Source organism: Equus asinus, chromosome 9 (assembly GCF_041296235.1).
Source record: "Equus asinus isolate D_3611 breed Donkey chromosome 9, EquAss-T2T_v2, whole genome shotgun sequence".
Taxonomy (NCBI): domain Eukaryota; kingdom Metazoa; phylum Chordata; class Mammalia; order Perissodactyla; family Equidae; genus Equus; species Equus asinus.
The window spans coordinates 41364948-41385125 of record NC_091798.1 but is presented as its reverse complement, the minus strand read 5'-3'; the positions used below and the strand labels follow the sequence as shown (position 1 = coordinate 41385125).

The 20178-nt window shown below is 38.6% G+C and overlaps 2 protein-coding genes across 6 annotated transcripts in view; both read right to left on the bottom strand.

The window, feature by feature from the left end:
- The window catches only part of NME5 (NME/NM23 family member 5), a 29413-nt gene extending 18127 nt beyond the window's left edge, over positions 1-11286 (bottom strand). For 2 of the 4 annotated variants that reach the window (XM_014853797.3, XM_014853799.3), the window contains exons 1-2: positions 11204-11286; positions 10584-10758 (exon numbers count right to left, since the gene is read on the bottom strand). In XM_014853797.3, the coding sequence (XP_014709283.1) occupies positions 10584-10712 (129 nt within the window). In that variant the 5' untranslated portion in view covers positions 10713-10758; positions 11204-11286. The other 2 variants (XM_070517311.1, XM_070517310.1) reach the window with 2 other exon arrangements.
- A 341-nt stretch (positions 11287-11627) lies between these two features.
- Positions 11628-19693, bottom strand: LOC139046166 (bromodomain-containing protein 8-like). 2 transcript variants are annotated; one of them, XM_070517308.1, is made up of 7 exons: positions 19289-19693; positions 18182-18448; positions 17386-17543; positions 14606-14695; positions 14439-14507; positions 12587-12764; positions 11628-12020 (listed from the first exon to the last, which is right to left on the bottom strand). In XM_070517308.1, exons 1-7 carry the CDS (start codon positions 19565-19567, stop codon positions 11970-11972), a joined length of 1092 nt encoding a protein of 363 aa, XP_070373409.1. In that variant the 5' UTR covers positions 19568-19693; the 3' UTR covers positions 11628-11969. The 2 variants fall into 2 exon arrangements, with proteins under 2 accessions (XP_070373409.1, XP_070373410.1); XM_070517309.1 differs by lacking the exon at positions 11628-12020 and having other exon boundaries at positions 12611-12764; positions 14414-14507.
- Between the last annotated feature and the right edge of the window lie 485 nt (positions 19694-20178).

Below are 20178 nucleotides of genomic sequence, written 5' to 3'. Positions count from 1 at the left end.
CAGGGGATCTGAAGAGGAGAGCTATGCCATAATAAGCAGCTTTTGAACTCAGCACAACTGAGACAAGTGTCATAATATCTGGCTTTGCTGGCTATTAACAACAACAAGGAATACCCTCAGAAAAGCTACCAAACATAAGAGAAAGAAAAGCCTGCTCTTAAAGGGTACACACACAAATTCACCCATTTCAGAAAGCAACACAAAATCACCAGGAAGAAAGGTACACAGTCCTTTGATGAAGAGAGACTGACTTGGTGGGCTCTGGGTGCATCTCAGGGAGGCAGGAGGCAGCTGCGGCCACCTCCCCAGGAACTGAGACATTGGTGACAGCCATTATTGTGCTCTAGTATAGGTGTGCTGACACAGACACAGGCAGACACCACTGGAGTTCTTACCCTGGTCTGTTAGCACTGGGGTTTGCCCTGCCCACTAGAGTACTGATTTAATCCAGCTCAGCCAGGGCAGGCAGCCTGCCCTAGGAATGGACCCCACCCACCAACAAGTCCTGGAGCAACTTGTGGGTCTGCATAGACAGGGTGTGTGGAACCTCTTCAGCAGGATGAGTGGGTCCACTCAGTGGGGCATGGCATCTTCATGGGGCAGGATTGTGTGGACAGGGTGGGTGGGCCAGTGGGTGGTGGGGCTTGTCAGCTGTAACAGACTTGTTCTTCTCAAACAGCCATATAGGGGATCTGCCCCACCTTCCAATGCCTAAAGCAATTGTGTGCTGCCACGCCTGGGGCCAGCCCCACCCAGCTGCACTACTGAGAGAGCTGACAATAGCCTTGTACACCAGAGGCCTACAGCAATTGTGAGCCCCTGAGCCTAGCAACCAGCCACATTAGGGTCCTACTCACTTAACAGAAAAACTGTAGCAGGAATGTGCTATTAGACCTTGCAGCCAGCTGTGCTGGGGCTCCCACCATCTGATAAAGTGACTGCAGCAGCCACACGCAACTGAGCCTTACAACCAGCTGTCTAGGGGGATGGCCTAGCCTTCCCGTGCACCTGCAGTATTGGCAAATCTGCCACAACAGAAGGACACATATAGCCCACGCAGGGGACACTCCTGGAACATTTGGAACTGGTGACAAGAGGGAAGCACATTGCTGGGCCTTATAAGGATCTCCTACATAAGGCCACTTCTCCAAGATCAGGAGACATAGCTGATCTACCTAAAACACAAACATAAGAACAGAGAAATGGAAAAAATGAGGAGACAAAGGAATATGTTCCAAATAAGGGGACAGGACAAATCCTCAGAAAAAGAACTAAATGAAACAGAGATAAACAATCTACCTGACAAAGAGTACAAACTAATAGTCATAAGGACACTCACTGATCTTGGGAGAAGAATAGATGAATATAGTGAGAACTTCAACAAAGAATTGGAAAATATCAAAAAGAACCAATCAGAACTGAAGAATACAATAATGGAAATGAAAAATTTACTGGCAGGAATCAGTAGCAGAGTAGATGATACAGAAGAATGGATCAGTGAGCGGGATGAAAGACTAGAGGAAATCACCCAAGCTGAACAGAGTAAAGAAAAAAAATTAAAAAGAACCAAAACAGTCTAAGGGACAACATCAAGTGCAAGAACATCTGTGTTATAGGTGTCCCAGAAGAATAGGGAGACAAAGGGGCAGAGGATCTATTAGAAGAAATAATAGCTGAAAACTTTCCTAACCTAAGGAAGGAAACAAACATTCAGGTACAGGAAACACAGAGAGGGCAAAATAAGATGAACCCAAAGAGGTCTACACCAAGACACATTGTAATTGAAATGTCAAGAACTGAGACAAAGAGAATCCTAAAAGCTGCAAGGGAAAGGCAACAAGTTACATACAAAGGAACTCTTTTGTATGGCTAACTTCTCAGCAGAAACTTTGTAGGCTAGAAGGAAGTGGTATGATATATTTAAAGTGCTGAAAGGGAAAAACCTACAGCCAAGAATACTCTACCCAGCAAGGTTATCACTCAGAATGTAAGGAGAGAGAAACTTTTCCAGACAAGCAAAAACTAAAGGAGTTTATCATTGAGAAACCAAACTTACAAGAAATGCTAAAAGGACTTATTTAAGTGGAAAAGAAAAGACTACAAATAGGAATAAGAAAATTATCAAAAATAATAATAATAAAAATCACTGGTAAAGGCAAATATACAGTAAAGGTAGCTGATCAATCACCTACGAAGCTAACATGAAGGTCAAAAGAACTAGTACTATCTATTTCCAAGATAAAAGGTTAATGGATACACTCACACAAAAAAGAAGTTAACTATGATATCTAAAACAAAATGTGGAAGGAGGGGAGTAAAAGAGTAGAGCTTTTAGCAAGAGGTCAAACTTAAGAGACCACCAACTTAATATAGATTGCTATTTATGTAGTTATTATATACAAACCTTATGGTAATCACAAACCAGAAACCTATAACAAATACACAAAAAATTAAAAGGAAGGAACCCAAACATAAAACTAAAGAAAGCCATAAAACCACCATAGAAGTGAGCAAGAGAAGAAGAAAGGAAGAGAGAAGAACTACTAAAACACCCAGAAAAAAGTAACAAAATGACAATGACTACATACTTATCAATAGCTACTTTAAATGTCAATGGACTAAATGCTCCAATCAAAAGACAGAGGGTAGCTGATTGGATTAAAAAACAAGAGCCATATATATATGATCCATAAAAGAGACACATTTCAGACCTAAAGACACTCACAAACTGAAAGTGAAGGGATGGAAAAAGATACTCCATGCGAATGGCAATGAAAAGAAAGCTGCGGTAGCAATACTTATATCAGACAAAATAGACTTTAAAACAAAAACTGTAGCACGAGACAAAGAAGGGCACTACATAATCATAAAGAGAACAATTCAGAAAGAGGATATAACAATTATAAATATCTATGCACCCAACATGAGAGCACCTAAATATATAAAGCAATTACTAACAGACATAAAAGGAGAAATAGACAGCAACAGAATAATAGTAGGGGACTTTAACACTCCACTTACATCAATGGATAGATCATCCAAACAGAAGATCAACAAGGAAACACTGACCTTAAATGACACATTAGACCAGATGGACTTAGTAGATATCTACAGAACATTCCACCCAAAAACCACAGAATACACCTTCTTTTCAAATGCACATGGAACATTCTCCAGGATAGATCATACATTAGGCCACAAAATAGGCCTCAATAAATTTAAGAAGACTGAAATAACACCAAGCATCTTTTCTGACCACAATGGTTTGAAACTAGAAATCAACTACAGGAAGAAAACTGGAAAAGCCACAAACGTGCAGAGATTAAACAAAATGCTACCGAACAACTACTAAGTCAACAAAGATGTCAAGGGAGAAATAAAAAAGTACCTGGAGACAAATAAAATGAAAATATGACATGCCAAAATTTATGAGATACAGCAAAAGCAGTTCTAAGAGGAAAGTTTATAGCAATACAGGCCTACCTCAACAAACAAGAAAAATCTCAAATAGACAATCTAACAGCACATCTAGGGAACTAGACAAAGAAGAACAAAGCCCAAAATCACTAGAAGGAAGAAATAATAAAAATCAGAGTGGAAATAAATGAGCTAGAGACTAAAAAAAAAAAAAATAGAAAAAAATCAATGAAACTAAGAGCTGGTTCTTTGAAAAGATAAACAAAATTGACAAGCCCTTAGCTACACTCACCAAGAAAAAAAAGAGAGAAGCTTCAAATAAATAAAATCAAAAATGAAAGAGGCAAAATTACAACGGACACCTCAGAAATACAAAAGATTCTAAGAGAATACTATGAAAAGCTATATGCCAACAAATTGGATAATCTAGCAGAAATGGATAAATTCTTAGAATCATACAACCTTCCAAAACTGAATCAAGAAGAAATAGAGAATCTGAATAGACCAATCACCAGTAAGGAGATCAAAACAGTAATCAAAAACCTCCCCAAAAATAAAAGTCCAGAACCAGACGGCTTCCCTGGCGAATTCTACCAAACATTCAAAGAAGACTTAATACCTTTCCTTCTCAAACTATTGCAAAAAACTGAAGAGGAGGGGAAGCTTCCTAACTCATTCTATGAGGAAAACATTACCCTGATACCAAAACCCAGACAAGGATAACACAAAAAAATAAAACTTCAGGCCAATATCATTGATGAACATCAGTGCAAAAATCCTCAGCAAACTACTAGCAAATCAAATATAACAATACATTAAAAAGATCATAGACCATGATCAAGTGGGATTTATTCCATGGATGCAGGGGTGGTTCGACATCCACAAATCAATCACTGTGATATACCACATTAACAAAACGAAGAATAAAAACCACATGATCATCTCAGCAGATGCAAAGAAAGCATCTGACAAGATAAAGCATCCATTTATAATAGAAATTCTGAATAAAATGGGTATAGAAGGAAAATACATCAACATAATAAAGGCCATATATGACAAACCCACAGCTAATATCATACTCAACAGAGAAAAACTGAAAGCTATTCCTCTAAGAACAGGAACTAGACAAGGATGCCCACTTTCACCACTCTTATTTAACATAGTATTGGAAGTTCTAGCCAGAGCAATCAGGCAAGAAATAAAATAAAAAAATAAAAGGGATCCAAATTAGAAAGGAAGAAGTAAAACCATCACTATTTGCAGATGACACAATTTTATATACAGAAAACCCTAAAGAACCCACCAAAACACTTTTAGAAATAACAAATGAATACAGTAAAGTTGCAGGATATAAAATCAACATACAAAAATCAGTTGCATTTCTTTTTTCTTCTTCCCAAAGCCCCAGTACACAGTTGTATATCCCAGTTGTAAGTCACTCTAGTTCTTCTATGTGGGGTGCCACCACAGCATGGCTTGATGAGCAGTGTGTAGGTCTGTGCCCAGGATCCAAATCAGAGAACCTCAGCTGCCAAAGCAGAGTGTGCAAACTTAACCACTTGACCACCAGGCTAGCCCCCAGTTGCATTTCTATACACTAAAAACAAAGTAGCAGAAAGAGAAATTAAGAATACAATCCCATCTACGATTGCAACAAAAAGAATAAAATACCTAGGAATAAATTTAACCAAAGAGGTGAAAGACTCGTACGCTGAAAACTATAAAATATTGTCGAAAGAAATTGAAGAAGACACAAAGAAATGGAAAGATATTCTGTGCTCTTGGATTGGAAGAACATAGTTAAAATGTCCATACTTCCTAAAACAATCTACAGATTCAACGCAATCCCTATCAAATTCCAATGATAGTTTTCACAGAAACAGAACAAAGAATCCTAAAATTTATATGGAACAACAAAAGACTCCCAATAGACAAAGGAATCCTGAGAAAAAATAAAACTGGAGGCATCACACTCCCTGATTTCAAAATGTATTACAAAGCTATAGTAATCAAAATAGCATGGTACTGGTACAAAAACAGACACACAGATCAATGGAACAGAACTGAGAGCTCAGAAATAAACCCACACATCTATGGACAGTTAATTTTCGACAAGGGAACCAAGAACATACAATGAAGAAATGAAAGTCTCTTCAGTAAACGGTGTTGGGGAAAATAGGACAGACGCATGCAAAGAATGAAAGTAGACCATTATCTTACACCATACACAAAACTTAACTTAAAATGGATTAAAGACTTGAATGAAAGACCTGAAACCATAAAACTTCTAAAAGAATACATAGGCAGTACACTTTTCAACATCAGTCTTAGTAGCATATTTTCAAATACCATGTCTGGCCAAGCAAGGGAAAGAAAAGAAAAAATAAACAAAAGGGACAACATCAAACAAAAAAGCTCTGCACAGCAAAGGAAATCATTAATAAAAAGACAACCTAACAATTGGGAGAAGATATTTGCAAACCATATATCTGATAAGGGGTTGATATCCAAAATATATAGGGAACTCATACATCTCAACAACAAAAAAGCAAACAACCCAATTAACAAATGAGCAAAAGATCTAAAAACATTTTTCCAAAGAAGATATACAGATGGCCAACAGGCACATGCAAATATGCTCAACATCACTAATTATTAGGGAAATGCAAATCAAAACTACAATGAGGTATCATCTCATGCCCATCGGAATAGCTATAATTAACAAGACAAGACATAACAAATGTTGGAGAGGGTGTGGAGAGAAGGGAACTCTCACACACTGCTGGTGGGAATGCAAACTGGTGCAGCCACTATAGAAAACAGTATGGAGATTCCTCAAAAAATTAAGAATAGATCTACCATATGATCCAGTTTTTCCACTTCTGGGTATTTATCCAAAGAACATGAAAACACGAATGCATAAAAATATATGCACTCCTATTTTCATTGAATCATTATTCACAATAGCCAAGACTTGGAAACAACCTAAGTGCCATCAAGCGACAAGTGGATAAAGAAGATGTAGTATATACATACAATGGAATACTGCTCAGCTATAAAAAAAAAAAAAAAAAAAGAAATCTTGCCATCTGCAACAACATGGATGGACCTTGAAGGCATTATGCTAAGTGAAATAAGACAGAGAAAGGCAAATACCTATGATCTCACTCATAAGGAGAAGATAAAAACAACAAACAAACACATAGACCCAGAAATTAGATTGGTGATTACTCGAGGGGAAGTGGTGAGGGAGGAGGGTGAAAGGGGTGACCAGGCACACGTGTGTGGCGATGGATGATAATTAGCCTTTGGGTGGGGAACATGACGTAGTCTACACAGAAATCGAAATATAGTGATGTACACCTGAAATTTATATGATGTTATAAAGCAATGTTATTTCAGTTAAAAAAAAAAAAGATTTAACCTAATTAAGAAAAATCATTCCTGTTTGGCAGCCTTCTTCAACATAGTTTGTTAATGACAAATTCACAATACCCCCTTCTTGAAGTAAAAACACTCCAATCAATAATATTTTGTTAATATATACTTTGTATACATTAAAATAACAAAATTGGACATTATAATATTCCAAATTCATCTTTCCCTATCTATTTGTTGTACTATCCTATTTATTGTGAAATTTTCCTATTTTAGTTTAGGGAGCTGGTCTCATTATGGTACTTAGAAATAACATGCAGTATAACCAGGCAGTAAACAAGTTTTTCAGCATAATATGAAAGTTGTGTATTCTTTATTCTGGTTCTGCTAATAAATATGTTGATTCACTGTGATCTTAAGAAAAATTAGTTGGCATTAAGTTTCTCAATTCAAAAGAATATGAAACGCTTAAGACAAATAAATGTTATTTTCTTCACAAATGAGAGACTATACAAATGAATCATTAAATTTAAAAAATCATAGAAGCTGAGTTGGTCATTCTTCCTACTGGAAAGTATCATACTTTCCCTAAAAGTAGCTATTTGAGTGCTTTTAAAAAATTATTCATGGGGCCGGCCCTGTGGCAGAGTGGTTAAGTTCACACACTCTGCTTCAGTTGCCCAGGGTTTCGCCAGTTTGAATCCTGGGCACAGGCATGGCTCTGCTCATCAGGCCATGCTGAGGTGGCATCCCACATGACACAACTAGAAGGACCCACAACTAAAAATACACAACTATGTACCCAGGGGCCTTTGGGAGAAAAAGGAAAAATAAAATCTTAAAAAAAAAAAAAATCATTCATTACTACTGTTTTTCAGTTCCACTAAAAGTGGATCATGAGGGAAAAGGCTCAAAATATAAGAGAGGGATTCAAAGTAGACGTCAAGGAAGAATTCTGGCTGGAGTAAGGATGATGAAACATGGAGATAAGTCACTAGGTGAAGGCTGAAAAATTTCCATGATTGAGGCAGAAATCCATCTTTCTAAAATGGGTTAGATTTTCCTGAGAGTACAGTGTAAATTTTACCAAGCGACCTACCTTTTAAAGCCCCTTCCAAAACTATCATGTGTCCTCAGGTTTGAGAAACTTGGTAAAATTGCTTGATTTGTACTGAGGAACCTAGGTTGTCCAGAGCAAGAAGCCTGGAAAGATGTTTACCTAGGTGGGTCAGCACTGGTACAAACAGGCTCTACTGGACAAACATGACATTCTCACCAGGCAAGAACAAATTACTACAAAAAAGGTGCTGTATCTGTGCTCATATTGAAATTCATATAGTTGAGAAATAGAAGAAATTTGACAAGTTACAACAGCAACTGATTTAGTATAATCCACGATTCTGTTATTTAAAACTAAGACATGCTAGTATTTGTGATTCTTATGCATATTAGTGTGGAGTCTTGTTGTTGCTGGGTTAAAAAATAAAAATCTCATCCGTCACAATGTAAGCCCTTACCTGCCACATACCCCTTAGCAAGCAGGGGAAGCTACTTTCTGCAGGTGTGCTGGCTAATGCAGCATAATTATAAAAATGAAGGGCTCATCTTAAATTAAAGTTGATAATGAATCAATGAATCCATTGGTCACTAGATCAGGTAAAATATTTTGGAATTTGAATGAATATTTTCACAAAGAAAAGCACTGGTACTAAAAAATATCAGAAAAGGAACCATGAGTTTGTGAAGGAAAGACTGCCACCTACTGAAAGGACACATCATTTTTCAGAAGGTTTTCCCTAGATGGGATAAGTAAGCCTCAAGTTCAATGGATTCCCAACTACAATAAAGCCTATCTTAAAAGCACACAATACAAAGGACAAATATTGTATGATTCCACTTACATGAGATACCTGGAATAGTCAAAGTCATAAAGACAGGAAATAGAATAGTAGTTACCAGAGCCTGGGGAGGGGGTAAACAGAGAGTTAGTGTTTAATGGGTGCAATGTTTCAGTTTGAAATGATGAAAAAGTTCTAGAGATGGATAATGGTGATGATTGCACAACAACATCAATGTGCTTAATGTCACTGAACTCTACACTTAAAAATGGTTAAAATGGTTGGGGCTGGCCCCGTGGCACAGCGGCTAAGTTTGCATGTTCCTCTCCGGCAGCCCAGGGTTCACCGGTTCGGATCTCGGGTGCGGACACGGCCCCATTTGGCAAGCCATGCTGTGGTAGGCACCCCACATATAAAGCAGAGGAGGATTGGCAGCAGTTAGCTCAGGGCTAATCTTCCTCAAAAAAAAAAAAAGGTTAAAACGGTAAATTTTATGTTGTATATATTTTATCACGATTAAAACAAAAAAGCAGCATACAATATACCAAGGCCTTCTTTGGTCTGAAATGTACTGCTGACTAGGCAAAGTGTTAAATATTAATATTTATACTAATTTTTAATTTATAATTAACATTAACCATTTAAGTTTGTCACTAATTCTTTTTAAATGATGGACTTTTTTAAAAACTTAAATGGATATCTTTATCTTATTTTTATATTTTTTTTTTCTAAAATTAATGGGTAATATACTTACAGGGTTAAAAAATTCAAAGCAATATAAAAAGGTATATCCTGGTCCTAATCTACCCTGTTCTTCCCTGCCTTCAATTGGCAACTTTTTTTATTTTTTTGAGGAAGATTAGCCCTGAGCTAATTACTGCCAATTCCCCTCTTTTTTCTGAGGAAGACTGGCCCTGAGCTAACATCCGTGCTCATCTTCCTCCACTTTATATGTGGGACATCTGCCACAGCATGGCTTTTACCAAGCAGTGCCATGCCCACACCCAGGATCTGAACCAGCGGCTGCTGAGAAGCAGAATGTGCGAACTTAACCTCTGCACCACCGGGCTGGCCTCGCAACTATTATATTTATTTATCTCTTAGTGTTTCATTTTGCAAATACTGGCAAGCATGAATATATATCACTTTTTCTCTATGACAAAAGGTTGTTACACATTGTTCTGAATCTTGCTTTTTTTTTTTTCGTAACAGAGGGTTCCTTATTCTTTTTACAATCAGTCACATAGTATTCAATTTGGTGGATTCGCTAGAGTTTATAACACTGGGCTGTTTTCAACCTTTTGGTGGTAAATAAACAATGCTGCAAAAAATAACTTGTATATATGTCATCTCATATTAATACATGGATTATAGGAAGGGTTCCCAGAAGTAGGAATGCTGGGTCAAAGGGTAAATGCCTCTGTAATATTAATAAAATAATCACCAGATTCCCTTCCAAAGGGGTTGCGCCATTTACTTTTACATTTTTGCCAGATGGTATCTCAGTATCTTTTTAATTTGCTTTTTTCCTTAGATTTCAGGCTAGTTAAGTAAATGGGTCTACAAATGGCCAACAGAAACCAGAGGAAATCAAATCTTCATGTGGAAGGGTGTCGAGGGAGAGGGATTGTCCTATTTTATGGGGGGAAAAATGTTTTTAAATGCATAAAAAAAATCCTGGAAGAACAGAAAGTGTTCAGTGGTTGCCTCTCTCTGGAGCCTGGGAGTTGGGGTGGGAGAGAACAGGTGAAAGGAAAAGGAATTTTACTTCTCACATCCTTTTGAAGTGTGAAAAAAATTTTTTAAAGCTATCACATATAACTTTTATACTTAGAAGAATAAACCTAAATTTAATGCTAAATACTGAGGATCTAAACAGATTAACATATTTGCATAAACATAAAAAAAGGAGCAGAGAGAAAAAGACATGATCACGTGCCCAGAAGTTACCTGAACAATGGTGAATCCAGATCTGAGAATAATATCTTGTATCTCCTCCTCCTTGTCAACAATATCTGGTTTGATAATGGCCAGAGTTTTTTCTACATATATCTGAGGTGGGGGCATTGATATCTCCATTCTGGTTTTTCAGGGTACAATTTAAGAGATTCTTGACAGGTATCAACTGCAATGACATGCATTCCCCCACCCCAAATTTAATGTAATCGTGATTAAGAATAGCATTAGGTGCTTGATTTTATTAATTTATAAAGTTAGAAATTGCGGATCTTTTTCTATAAGCACTGTCTCAGTAATACGATTTCTACTCTGCGACTAAGTCGTGCTGTGGGTTTTCCTAAGCGCTTTCGAGGTGGAGAGGTCAAGGGACAATCCGAGGGCCTAGGACTGGCGCAGAGTCTCGGGGCAGCAACAACAGACTGAGTCGGCAATCCCTCCGGCCACTCCAGCAGCAGATGAGCTGCCCGCTACGCCTGTCCCCGCCCAGCCCCGCCCGGCAGGAACAACCACGCAGAAGGTCAGGCCTGTTTGGAAAGCAGAATCTCTAGGTCCCCTGGGCCCTTCGGGGCTGCAGCTGCAGATTCCGAGTCCGACCCTTGTCTGGGACTCACCTTAACACCTCTCCTCCAGTGCCACCACAACTGGTTTCTAGGAGACCTGAAGCCCTGCTTAAGGACGGTGGCTGCAGAGGGCCAATCCCAGCAGAGTGCTTCACAGCCTCTGGCCGGTTCCTTTTAATCAAGACAGGGAGCCAGTCACAGGCGTTTTTATCCCCCTTGCAAATCTTAGAACACTAGATGTCTTTCAGCATTTCTCATAATTTATCTTATCTCATCCTCCTAGACATTTGAAGGACACTTCAATTATCTCCACTTTACAAATGATGAAGCAAATCACATACACTCTCCCCTCATCCTACCCCACCTCCTTCCAAACAGTGTATGGAAGAAAACTCATGTCAAATACCTTACTCATTTCACCAGATGATACTGTCCCCTCTATTCCCACCTTCTGTCATCATTAAAAAGCAATCTTTGACTTGTGAAATAACATTTATTTATAGAGGAGTAATAAGATGTCTAATCTAGTTACCTCTAAATTAAGCCTATGGAACAAAGATGTGGACACATTTACGGCATAACCCAAAGCTCAGCTCTCCCCATTTTCTATATATTATGACCACAGGCACCTTTGACTCCTTGGTTGTGAGTTAAGGCATTATTCTTATTAGAAAAGACAACTGAGAAGTGGTAAACAAGTAGTGGGAGCCTCTGTGGGCCAGAGTCTCAATGAGAGGTCCAAATTCCAGAAAAGTTCACGGTAGCGGCTCCAGGTTAACAAGACAGGTTTTCCACCATCCATGAAGTCGGCTGCTTCTCACTCCAGACTATTTAAGTCTCTTCTTTTGTCTAACCAAATACTCAGCACCTACAGGGTCAAGGCAGATAACAAGCTATGAATCTTCAAAGCGACAGAGGTTTGAATGCAATTTTATTTTTCTGCAAAGAGATTTGACTATGCTGTTTTCCTTAAAGTATGATGCTGCCCATAAAAGAAACCCTCAAATGTTTTCTTCTGGCTATATGTCTTATCCCCTACAGATGGGACAGTGTGAACATACACTAATAACAAGTGTAGCAACCAAAATATAGAAAGTGACTCCAGCCTCTGGTTTGCATGTTTAGCCCTCTAACTTGAAGCTTGGGAAGCAGGAGCTCCTGTTACTTTATCTATCCCCAGCTCTCTTGAGAGCTCTTCACGGCTGCCTGCTTTCCTGGACTACTTTACTTCACTATCTATTAAAGCTGGTCTTGCAGAGGCTCAGGGTTTTCTTAACTAGCACGTACGTCAATCCTTCAGGGCCTTGAATCACCTCTAAACACAAACTCTAGGAGCACAAGGTCACTTCAACATCACCCTTAGTCTCACAGACTTTCTAAAATCAGATTCCAGAGACTACTCTCCTTTTTCTTGCAGTTCTCTATGTACAGTACCTGAATCTGCTCCAAGACTTCTCGCTGCATCTCCACAGCCATATGGTATACATGATGATCAGAGTCATTGTACATCACAGCATTTTGGAACATCAGCATCAGGTCCCTCTGGAACTGAGCCATGGTGCGAATCCGTCCCTTAGACAGATTCCTTTTCAGGCTAGTCAAGTCCATGGGTCTACAGGCGGCCAAGAGAAACCAGAGGAAATCAAACCTTCACGTGGAACATGTGGTGGGTGACCTAATACGTTCTCTTGGAGAACTACCCAGCTCTTAATGAAAACAGTAATAAAGATAATAATCCCCATCAGATAATAAAATAGCATCAGCAGCTAACATTTGACTGTGTACAACAGGCCAAGCGTAATGCTAGGTATATGAACTCACTTGATCCTTTCAGTAAACCTATAAAGTGGGTATCATTATTATCACCAACTGGCAATGAGGAAACTGAGATCTAAAGAGGTTAATTACTTGCCCAAAGTCAAACAGCCCCAGTTGCAATTCAGAGGCAGCCTGACTCCAGAGCCCTGAGGCCCAGCCACTACACTCTATTATTGTAGGGGGAGTGCTGACCCCAAGTACCAAAGTTGTAAAGAGCTCCAACGATCATTGTAACTACATGGTAGTTACTGACTGACTGTTTACAATGTGTAGTTATATACTAGGTATTTAATCTACTTCTCTTAATACATAATCAAAAGCTAAGAATTTTTTCTTCTTTCATGGAGATGAAAAGAGTGAGAATCAAGTGAATATTAGGATAAATAATTATTTAATGAGATATAGAAAGTGGGTATATAAGAGAAGGCACAGCAGTGTAGAAAGAGGGCTGAACTGGGAGGTAGGGATCTGGGGTTTAGTTCTAGCTGTGCTATTCACTATTGATCACAGGCAAGTCATGACCACCTCTGAGCCTTAGTTTCCTCCTCCAGAGAATAAAGGAGTCTGTCTCCAAAGGTACTTTCCTGTTCTTTCATACTCCATTAACACACTGCTTTTTTTTTCTTACTTTTATTTTTTTTTCTGTTAATGTAGTATTAGTTTATTGTGCCAAAATCAATCAGTGATTTTTCACAAATCTTAAGCAAAATTAATTGGAACAAAGATTAAAATCAGTCATTTTATTAAATTACCAGATCTTGCTAAATAAAACAACTTTGGTTCAATTTTACAAGTAAGTAACACACTGCTTTATGACAGCATTTTCGACCAATTATGCTATAAAAATCCAAAATACTGCAATCATCCAATGTTTGTAACATCCATTGGGATTACCATCTTTGCCTTAGCACACCTATAACTGGCTGAATAAAGACGGTGTTTCCTTTTAATGTTTTGCTCCAACAGAACAGTGTCAAAAACTACCAAAGGCTAATGTAAGATAATAATGAATGGATCATTTTACTTAAAAGCCAATACTGAGGGGCCAGCCCACTGGTGTAGCAGTTAAGTTCGTGCACTCTGCTCCAGCAGCCCAGGGTCCCCTGGTTCAGATCTTGGGTGTGGACCTACACACTGCTTATCAAGCCATGCTGTGGCAGGCATCCCATATATAAAATAGAGGAAGATGGGCATGGATGTTAGCTTAGGGCTAATCTTCCTCAAAAAAAAAAAAAAAAAAAAAGCCAATACTGAAAACAAAAACCTATATTATCCTTTTGTTCCCTGCCTTCCTTCTCAAATGAAGACTGAGCTCACCATAACTTTACAAACTTATTCAGCTATAAAATATATCTTGAATTTGTAAGTAATGTAAATGAAATAAGGACATAATCTAATAGATGGGAAACAAAGTATGAAAAGACAGATATAAAAGCAACCAACCTTTCTTGACCCCTTTTCCACTGACCTTTTCACCACATCCTTGTATCCTGGGGCCTGCCTTTCTGACACAGGCTTCAGAAATGGACTGCTGAACCTGTTAAAGGACAAACCAAGAGAGGATGAAGAAATTCTGGAAAGTCGCTCTAAACGAGAAGTGTGGCTGTGAATGCCAAGAATGGCTAAGAGACCTACCTGTGACTGGCAATCATCTTCCAGACTGGCAGGAGAGTCTTCTTAAATAGCAAATGATCCTGAACAGGGTCACTCTGGCCTAGATCAGACCTATGGGACAAAATAGGACAGAAAAGAAACAGTAACTTCACAAATGGTATTCTGTCTCCCCAAGGTGGGCAAAGAAGTTTTCTCAACACATAGTGTTCCTAGTTAACATCTGAAGGAAATAACACCATAAGAATAAAAACATATTTAATGCTTCCATAAGAGACCCCAAATTCTGTAAGTATTCTCTCATTGGTCACTATTATCGAATGAAGTGGTTACTTCATAAAGCATACTACAAATCTACAATTGCCTCTTGGACTTGCTGATTTGCTCTTCAGCACCTGTGACTCTAAAGAACTGGTCTATGAAAGTGATCTTTGTTCACTGATGTTTCACAAGTGCCTGGCACATAGTAGGTGCTCGATTAAGTATTTAATAAATGAATCTGATCCTGTTTTTATGCAGAAATATGCCACATTAATAAGTATTTCTCCCATATTTCCAGAGAAAGAAATACTTGGTTTCACATTCCAAGGAATTCTCTTATGTTTCATCTGAATGCTACAATTTAAACATTTTTCCTTTTTACTCTCTTCTATATAGTAATAGTTAAAATACCTAAGAAAAATTCATTTCTCCTCAGGGCCCTTCCTTCTCTGGGCTAAACTGCCTCATTTATTTAGTTTTTCTCTGGAGCTGCAATGTTTTATGTCATTTTATACTTTTCCCAGTTGGCAAGTTTTCTGTTTACTCCAAAGTTAAACATCATGTTGCACTTCCCACTTTACACACTACATTATACTCTCTAAATGGATTCTCTTCACACCTAAGGTTTTGCACCCTCATTTTGCTTTATGTACTGTATTGTGTGCGTTCATTTGAGCACAACTCACATCTCGTTTTACTTTTATCCAATTTGAGCAACTCTACATAACTACTCATTTTCATGATGCAACATCTCACCTCATCTAAATTACATACCACAAAAATCAACATACCCTTAAACCCAGAACCCTATCAAAACAAGGCAGGTAAAGCCTAAAACAAACATCTTCCTTTGTTTCTAGTCAGCAAACCAGAATGAACAGTAGCTCCTTGGTATGGTGCAATCTTGTTCATACACCAACGCAACAGATATTTAGTAAGTTTCCATTATGTGAAAGGTGCTGCGCTAGGTTCTGTAACCTCATAATCAATCACCTTTGCAATGTTTTAAGAAATAATCCCTTGCTTACCTTTATCTCTATGTATTTAGAAATGCATGTCAAAAAACTACAAGTAAAAGTGTGGGAGTGGAAAGGACCTACAGACTTGGACTGGTGCTACAAAGGCTCTACTTCTCTTTACTCCTGCGAGTCAATACAAACTAAGGGAGAAGCCAGAAAAGAGGCACTTGGAGAATGTCTATCTTTCAAAGAAGTTTTAAGCTTCCCCAATGATTACACAAGAACTCAGCTTTCTATCTCCCCTTAAACTATCTGGCCAAGCAGATTCAATTACTACTATCTATTGCGTTCTAATAAAGATTTTGTGTTTAATCTAATTTCTAAGATAAGAGTGTGTAGTTTGCCATTCAAGATGCTGAAATGTTATGAAAGAAAATGTCCCAGATTAGAGATTTCCTGTTTTTTGAATAGTCATAATAGGCCAGCTGCTCATACTTACACAGGGAGTTACAGAAAAGCAAAGGAAGCAATTCTTCAACAACCTAGATTTTAAGCTGTATTCTTTCTGCGTAACCAAAATTTAAAGTCTGCTATTTAAAAAAATATATATGCATGGTTCGGTATCTTAAACAAAAGAAGGCTAGAATAACTATTTGCTTGCCTTTCCACAGATAATGTAGGTGGATCTGGGATGTAGTAAAGGAAAAAAAAAAGAGAGATCATGTTATCTTCTCTCAATAGATAGATACAAGGCTAGGCCCAGAAACAGAACTATTTATTACCATAACAAAAATACTTTGTTTAGGGGCCGGCCCAGTGGCGCAGCGGTTAAGTTCGCATGTTCCTCTCCGGCAGCCCGGGATTCACTGGTTCGGATCCCGGGTGTGGACACGGCACCACTTGGCAAGCCATGCTGTGGTAGGCATCCCACATATAAAGTGGAGGAAGATGGGCACGGGCGTTAGCTCAGGGCCAGGCTTCCTCAGCAAAAACAGGAAGATTGGCAGCAGATATTAGCTCAAGGCTAATCTTCCTCAAAAAAAAAAAAACCAATAAACTTTGTTTTTCTGATTTAAAAAAAATTCACTTAGGAAAAATTAAGATTCTAAAATGTGCCCTTAGCCTCATAATTATTTATAAAAAGATGAGACTATTATATAAACAATTTCCCAAGATTCGTGAAAAAGAAAGAACGGAGATGATAACTTTAAAATAATTTTGAATTTCAAGTTAATAGGAGCTGTTTTAGTATATTGAAAAGGATAGTTTGCATAACATTAGACTTAAGGTACAATCTGATGCAGCAATGTTTCCTAAATAAATAGAAAGCAATTAGAGAGAAGGGTTATTTATAAAAGAGATTCTTAATGTTGATGAAACAGACTTGTTTTATAAAAGAAAAGCATACAGACTTCTAGTTATACAATAAAATTATACTTAATTCTATTTCTACTGTTTTCCAACTCTAATTGCCTTTTTTTTAATTTACAAAAGTAATCCATGTTCCTGGGAACAAATTCAAATGGGCATAAATAGAAGTAAAAGTATGAAACTTAAGAGCCTCGGATAAAAATCTATACTTACAGCTTTGAGGAGGTAGCACGACTGAAAAGGATATCCACCAGAGGAGTCTCCGGAATGCTGAAGCCATCATCACACTCACCTGCAGAGGGCTGGTCTTCCATCTCTGACACATACCCTTCACCCAGGTCCTCCTCTTTGGATTCTTGCTGAACCTCCCCCTGGGAATGCCAAGAAACAAAGGAAACTTTAGAAAGAGATTTACTATCTGCAAGGTAATTTTACTTGTATGGGGTAAAGGAAGGTTGACTTTAAGGTGAGAAAAGGCCAATTATATAAAGCTATAAAAGAAATTAGAAAAAGGTGACTTAACTAGACCTGTCAGTGAATTATTGGCAACAATCTTGCTGGAGAACTTTGTAACCCAAGAAAAAGTGAAAAAGCAATAAATTCAATTCTAGACGGATGCTGCATTCTTTTAAAACTGCCATTATCACTTGTGGCCCTGGAGCTAACTAGTCTAGCTGGTCAGATAATATTAATGATAATGGCACTCTAAATTTTACTGATTGCTTACTATAAGCCAGGCACTATGCTAAGTGCTTTAAATGAATTGTCTCATTTAAACCTCACAGCAAACCTGTGAGGAAAGAACACTATAATCCATTTACAGCAGAGTAAACTGAGGTTCTAAAATGTTCACTCACATGCCGAAGGTGGCACAACTAATTGGTGCTGAAACCAGGATCTGGACCCAGGTTAGCTGAACTCCAGGAGTTAGCCTATGTGCTCTAACCACGCTGTTCTGCTTCCCTGTGTGGAGGACCAATCTGAGTGCTGGTTTAAATTATTCACTTACCTCTTCACTCTCTGTGGGTAGTCCCTGAACTGCACAAATATCTGAAGGAGCTGGAGCCACCTCCAGGCTTCTATTTTCTCCCAGTGACCTCTTTTCAACTACCAAGGGGTCTACCTTGGCTGAAAGCTCTTCAGGCTCTCTGAAGGGCTCCCCTTCTCCTTCAGCGGCTTCAACTTCCCTTCCCTCTTGTCTGGTACCAGATGGAGGGCAGCAGCCTTCACTTGATTCTTTGCTACTAATGCATAATGGCTCCATTAAATAGGCTACCTGCAATCATAGTTTATTGTTAGATGCATAGGAACACCAATGGAAATCATCATCCATATCAATAATGCCATATGATTATACGGCCCCTGTGACTAAGTCTGAGACGGCAAATAGGTTCATTCATTCATTCAATCATTTAAAATTTATCAAATATCTTCTATACACAGGCACTGGACTAGTTGCTAGGGACCTAACAGAAAACAAGATTGATATGGTTCTTGGTTCTTCAAGGAGCTTATGTTCTAATTTTTCAGCTCAAGTGTCAACTCTGATCAGTTGAGAGTGGCTGTCTACAAAACTGCGGAAAATTTTGTCTGACGCAGAATGCAGATAGAAGTGGCAACATTTTAACTGGATTCTTGCTGATCTTGACCTAGGTTCTCCTGAATGTGTGCAGTTGCCACATAAATATAAACTCTCTTTCCAATTCTGTTCATTTCTGGTCCTCAGCCCTTAACCAGGTAATAAGGACTCTGTAAAATACTGCCTTGAAGTCATCATGTTATAAGCTTCAAGGAGAGTTTGGGTGTCACCTCCCCTGACTCTGAAAGAACGAATTGCAAGGATACTCATAAGGCAGTCCTGCATACAGAAATTCCATTTCCTATGACTCAGGCTCCTAATAACTGGGGTCTTAGAACATTCAGTCAAAAAGTACATATTTGGCACATATTTTGTATTAGCACCAAGTGCTGAAGACACAGCAATGAACTTAGTCCCTGCCACTGTGGAGCTTTCATTTTAGTAAACAGTATTAAGAGTGGTAGAAATGTGTACAGGTAAGCATTCTCTCAGAAAGTTGAGACTTTTCCAACTTTGGGAATAGTGGCTCCCCATTACCTCAGAGAGAAAGTGGAGGAGGTTCTGGCGGCTGACTTGCTCTGCCTCTTCCTGAGATTCTTCACTGCCTCCATCCCCCAAAAGCAGCTCACTAGGTTCTCTCTCTGGGCTGCTTTCTTCTAGTTCCTCAGCACCTGGCTCCTCAGTTTCCCTCCAACTGCCCACATCAAGATCCAGACTGGAGTCCCATGAGCTGAAGAGGGACCTGCAGTCGTTGCTCAACTCAGAGTCATTCGAATAGTCTTGTTCAGAATCCAACCAAACCCACTCATGTCCCATCTGTAAATACACAGAAAAAGATGCATTTCATTCACTCAGATCAATATCCCTAAGGCATTTCCATCTCCCAAGTTCAGGAGAAAGATAAGGAGCCAGAAGTTTCTTTCCAGTCATTACTAGGAAGAGTAAAAGCTAGCTGAAGGGAGACACCGGGAGACCAAACGATCTGTCACTGGGAATAAAGAAAAAGCCCCATGTCAAACAGTGTTACCCAATAATTATTTTTTCTTGGATTTCCTCATACTCCAAAAGAGTATGAGAACAACTGGAAGAGAAAAAACTAGAGCATAGCTAACTGAACAGAAGTCCTCTATCCCAAATCACCCTTAAACTCAATGGCAAGGCAATAAATTTGAGGAACAAAGGATTCTTTCTCAGCATATAGACATTTTTAACCTATCAACCATTGACTCTTCAAAGCACACCTTAAGATTACCTGTGGCATCCTTCTGGTCATATCCAACTCTGACTTCTCAGAATGAGAACCGCAGCATCAAGTTTTTAAAATATCTTCCCTTGCTTTCATTACACTACACTACCTTGGCTTTCTTACCCCTTTGTCCTCTACCTTTTACAACTTTCAATAAATCTTTGTCTTCTATGTTCTTGCT

Bases quoted from the DNA above. Each gene is read 5' to 3' on its own strand.
- LOC139046166 (XM_070517308.1), bottom strand. From the start codon at position 19,567: ATGGGACATGAGTGGGTTTGGTTGGATTCTGAACAAGACTATTCGAAT. The intron at 17,544-18,181 runs GTAAGTGAATAA...TGGCATTCCCAG, and splicing joins TACCCACAGAGAGTGAAGAG to GGGGAGGTTCAGCAAGAATC. The intron at 14,696-17,385 runs GTAAGTATAGAT...TTTGTCCCATAG, and splicing joins CGTGCTACCTCCTCAAAGCT to GTCTGATCTAGGCCAGAGTG.